This window comes from Neoarius graeffei, chromosome 8 (assembly GCF_027579695.1).
Source record: "Neoarius graeffei isolate fNeoGra1 chromosome 8, fNeoGra1.pri, whole genome shotgun sequence".
In the NCBI taxonomy this organism is placed as follows: domain Eukaryota; kingdom Metazoa; phylum Chordata; class Actinopteri; order Siluriformes; family Ariidae; genus Neoarius; species Neoarius graeffei.
Window position 1 is genome coordinate 2,999,089 of NC_083576.1, and position 3,832 is coordinate 3,002,920.

General features: G+C 43.0%; 1 protein-coding gene and 1 long non-coding RNA gene across 2 annotated transcripts; one reads left to right on the forward strand and one right to left on the reverse strand.

Moving 5' to 3' along the window:
• Nucleotides 1-488: 488 nt before the first annotated feature.
• On the forward strand, nucleotides 489-1,511 carry LOC132890320 (uncharacterized). The gene has a single exon (XM_060927131.1). The coding sequence runs from the start codon at nucleotides 489-491 to the stop codon at nucleotides 1,509-1,511; it is 1,023 nt and encodes a 340-aa protein (XP_060783114.1).
• A 1,320-nt stretch (nucleotides 1,512-2,831) lies between these two features.
• LOC132889983 (uncharacterized) lies at nucleotides 2,832-3,409 on the reverse strand. Its single transcript, XR_009655122.1, has 3 exons — nucleotides 3,384-3,409; nucleotides 3,070-3,147; nucleotides 2,832-2,911 (listed from the first exon to the last, which is right to left on the reverse strand). It is a non-coding gene; the product is annotated as an uncharacterized LOC132889983 (long non-coding RNA).
• Nucleotides 3,410-3,832: the final 423 nt, after the last annotated feature.

The following is a 3,832-nucleotide window of genomic DNA, read 5'->3' on the forward strand; positions in this document are numbered from 1 at the left end:
TGAGTACTGTTTTAGGGGCAAGTGGTAGTCGTGCCCCATACCACACTACATGGAATCCGCTTCCCAAAAACAGCAAGAAATCCAAGAGGAGAGCTCGGAGATTTTTGACCTGGATGACTTGTGTGGCTGCTTTCGGTAAGGAACATTTTTAATATTTCATAGCTATAACCAGGCCATATCCTCCATGGACATAGCAGTATTGACGGCTATCTGAAGTTGTGGCCTATGACTTTTTGCCTATCAATGACGGGCATTTCTTATTAATTCCTAATAGGTTGGATACTTGGTGCTATTTTTATGCCAACTGTTTTTAATCCTTATTTGTTAATTTATCCATATACTTACTACAGTAATATGTCAACACTGCCAGCATGCTTGTACTGAATTGTTAGCAGGCACCTTTACACTACCTACCCAACCTCTTCCTTGCAGCTGATGTATGGTACCCTCAAAGAACACCATGGGACAGAGGCCAGTCTTTCTGGGAAATGGAGGTGCTTGGGAACTTTGTGGAGAAAGACTGGTACCTGAAGTTCAGAATGCCCCAAGATGCCTTCAGGAAACTGTGTGACCAGCTGCGCCCATATGTCAACCCCAAAACCACTAACATGCTGGCACCAGTACCTTTAGAGAAGAGGGTGGCACTCACCATTTACAGGCTTGCTAGTAATGTGGAGTTTCACGACGTTGCCAACCTGTTTGGTATTGGGACCAGCACAGCCTGCAACATCATCTGGGAGGTGTGCGAGGCGCTGAGCGAACTCAGGAAGATTTATGTAAAGAGGTCAAAATCTGTCCCAGAACTCACATCACACATTGCTGGTTTTGAGAGGAAGACAGGATTCCCCATGTGTGTTGGTGCTTTGGATGGCACACATATTCCAATCATTGCCCCACAAAGCTATCCTACTGATTACTACAACAGAAAAGGGTGGTATAGTGTTGTACTACAAGGGCTTGTAGACCACACCTACCGTAGAAGTTCATGGACTTTGATGTTGGGTGGCCTGGAAAGTGCCATGACGCATAATGTTTTTGAGTGCTCCCATCTGTGCCGCAAGCTGGAGGATGGCACCTTTTTCCCTCCAGTCACCAGGACCATCCAAGGGGTCAACATACCTGCCCTGATTGTAGCAGATTCTGCGTACAGCTTAACCAGCAACATTATGAAGCCATTCCCAGATGGAGTAAGGGGACCAAGAGCAGCCTACAATGCTTGCCTAAGCCGCGCATGCATCCACGTGGAACATGCATTTGGTCGTCTCAAGGGTCGCTGGCGATGCATAATGAAGAGGAATGATTCCGAAACCAAAAGAGTGAAACACGTTGTAGCTGCTTGTATAGTGTTGCACAACGTTTGTGAGATGCAGAATGTTGCTTACCAGGAAACCCAGGAAGAAATGTTTGAGCAGCCAGAGGCAGGACCACAGCAGCAGGGTGCACTTGATGACTTCTCCCCAGCAAAGCGCATACGAGAAGCATTGGTAGCCCATATCAACACTTTACAATGACAATTTGTATCAAATACAATGGCTGAGCTTTCCTGAGAAGTTTTTTTTTTCTTCAAATCTTGTTAAAATAATGCTTTCCTGTTTTAACCATGCAATTTCTCTAGGTTTACATTTTTTTAAAAAAGTGCAGAGGCTCATAGTTTCAGTTGTATTCAAACTTTTATTCAAATGTATCTTAACTTTTTCTCTAAAATAAAGTGCAAATGTGAAAAGGCTGGGGTTCACTTGTCTTTTACACATTAAGTGCAAATTAAATATGCTGTCAACATTGACAAGTATAAAATAGAAAAATACAAAGATATGTACGGAAAAGGCTCACTTGTCTTATAAACAGACTTCAAATGTGCAAAAGGATTCATTTAAAACACAAGAACAGAAATAAACAAATGACTGCCTAAAACCTGACAGAATAGGTGAAGGAGGTGCAGAGAAACCCTATGTATCCGTCTCTAGGGGGAGTCATAATATTGGACCTGGTGTGCTGCTGGAGCGGGGGGTCCAGGGGCTGTAGGATAGCACTCCGTAGATGTGCCTTGGTGGGGTGGTGGAAATGGGTGAGGTGCCATATGTGGTGCCATGTAAGAGAAGGGGGCTGGGGGCCTGATGCACTGGAAAAGTTGGGCCATGAGGTCTCTGTTATCCCTAGATCTACGTTCATCAGCTTCCATACGCTTCATTTCAAATTCTAACCTTTTGTTTTCTAGTTCCATCCACTTCCTTTCCACCTCCTTCTCCCATTCTAGGCGCTCTCGCTCATAGGCATAGTCATGTTGACACAGCCGGTCCAACCCCTTCTCAAGGGCCTCCATCATTTGAGTTTTACGGCCCTTTCTTCGGCGCTGTGCTGTAAAAACTTTTCATTTTTCAAATAGCATACTTGATACATACTACATATGAAATTGCATGTATGACTATTTTTAAAATGCATTCTGCTTCAATTACATTCCTCAAATATAGTCTTTTTAATTCATTTTTTTGTAGTAGATAGGAATATATGACATAACTGATTCAGTCAGCATATGCACTGGGGCCTCCTGACTTTTTTCCTCTGTGAGCTACTCTGCCAGCAATCAACATGGCCAGGAGAAACTGTACCATTTTGGCATTACTCATAGGCCTGGAGATAAAGGTACTGTCTCACATAATGTAATTTAAATTAAAATATTATTGAAAACACACCACAAACACTCATCCCAAGCGTCATCTAACTGAATCTACACAGATCAATCAATTTTACTACCAGTACATTAATACACAGATCTCACCTTGAGGATCAGGTTCAGCAATTGAAGGCTCATCCACTGCTGGCTCATCCACCGCTGCCTCATCCTCTGCCGCCTCATCCTCCACCCCCTCTGTACCATCTTCACCCGGTTGATGCCCACTTGGTGACTCACCAGCTGAACACAGACAATATTGGGCAATGTCAGTCACCTCTTGTCCTCTACTGTCTGACTGCCATCATTACGATACAAAAATGTCTAAATTAATCAAACACAATATGTGATTACAACATTGGATTGTCTACCGACCTATTGTAAGTTAATACTGTACTTACAAGACTCCTCATTCTCCTCCTCTTCTGAACTCCCCCTGTCCAGTCGATGATCCCCTGGGTTGTTCATGGGTCTGCACCCTAACAGCACAATGAAAGAAACAGTAAAGTTAGTGTGCTAGAAAACAGATTAGCACGTGATATATCAAACGAAATGGGAATTCTGTTCGTCAGGTAGCAAATTCCTAAACGTGTGTTAAACGTGTCATATGTTATCCTTAACGTTAGTGAAATTAACACTAGCATAACGAGCTAACAACTACATGCTAGCAGCTAATTTGCTAATGTCGCAGGTGAAAGTCAATGTTTTAACTTACCCAAAACTGCGTCCAATTCCTCATAATAATAATAATAATAATAATAATAATAATAAATTTTATTTATAATGCACTTTTCATGAAAACAATCTCAAAGTGCTACAGAGTAAATTCAACATATAAAATCAACAATCATACTCTAAGCTTTTTTAAAAAGGTGGGTTTTCAGGCCACATTTAAAAGCATCAATAGTTTGTGGTGCCCTCAGATGGTCTGGGAGGGCATTCCAAAGGTGGGGGGCAGCAGAGCAAAAAGCCCGATCTCCCATTGTGCAGAGCTTAGTCCTTGGTACTTTAAGGAGATGGGTGGAGGAGGAACGGAGGGAACATGTAGATGTCTGAGGAGTGAGGAGGTCCTTGAGGTATGTGGGGGCAGTTCCATGGAGACACTGGTGGGTGAGGAGGGAGACCTTATATTCAATGCGGCATGAGACAGGGAGCCAGTGGAGT

What these genes read in the sequence shown, in the direction of transcription:
- LOC132890320 (XM_060927131.1), top strand. Translation starts at nt 489, where the DNA reads ATGGAGGTGCTTGGGAACTTTGTGGAGAAAGACTGGTACCTGAAGTTC.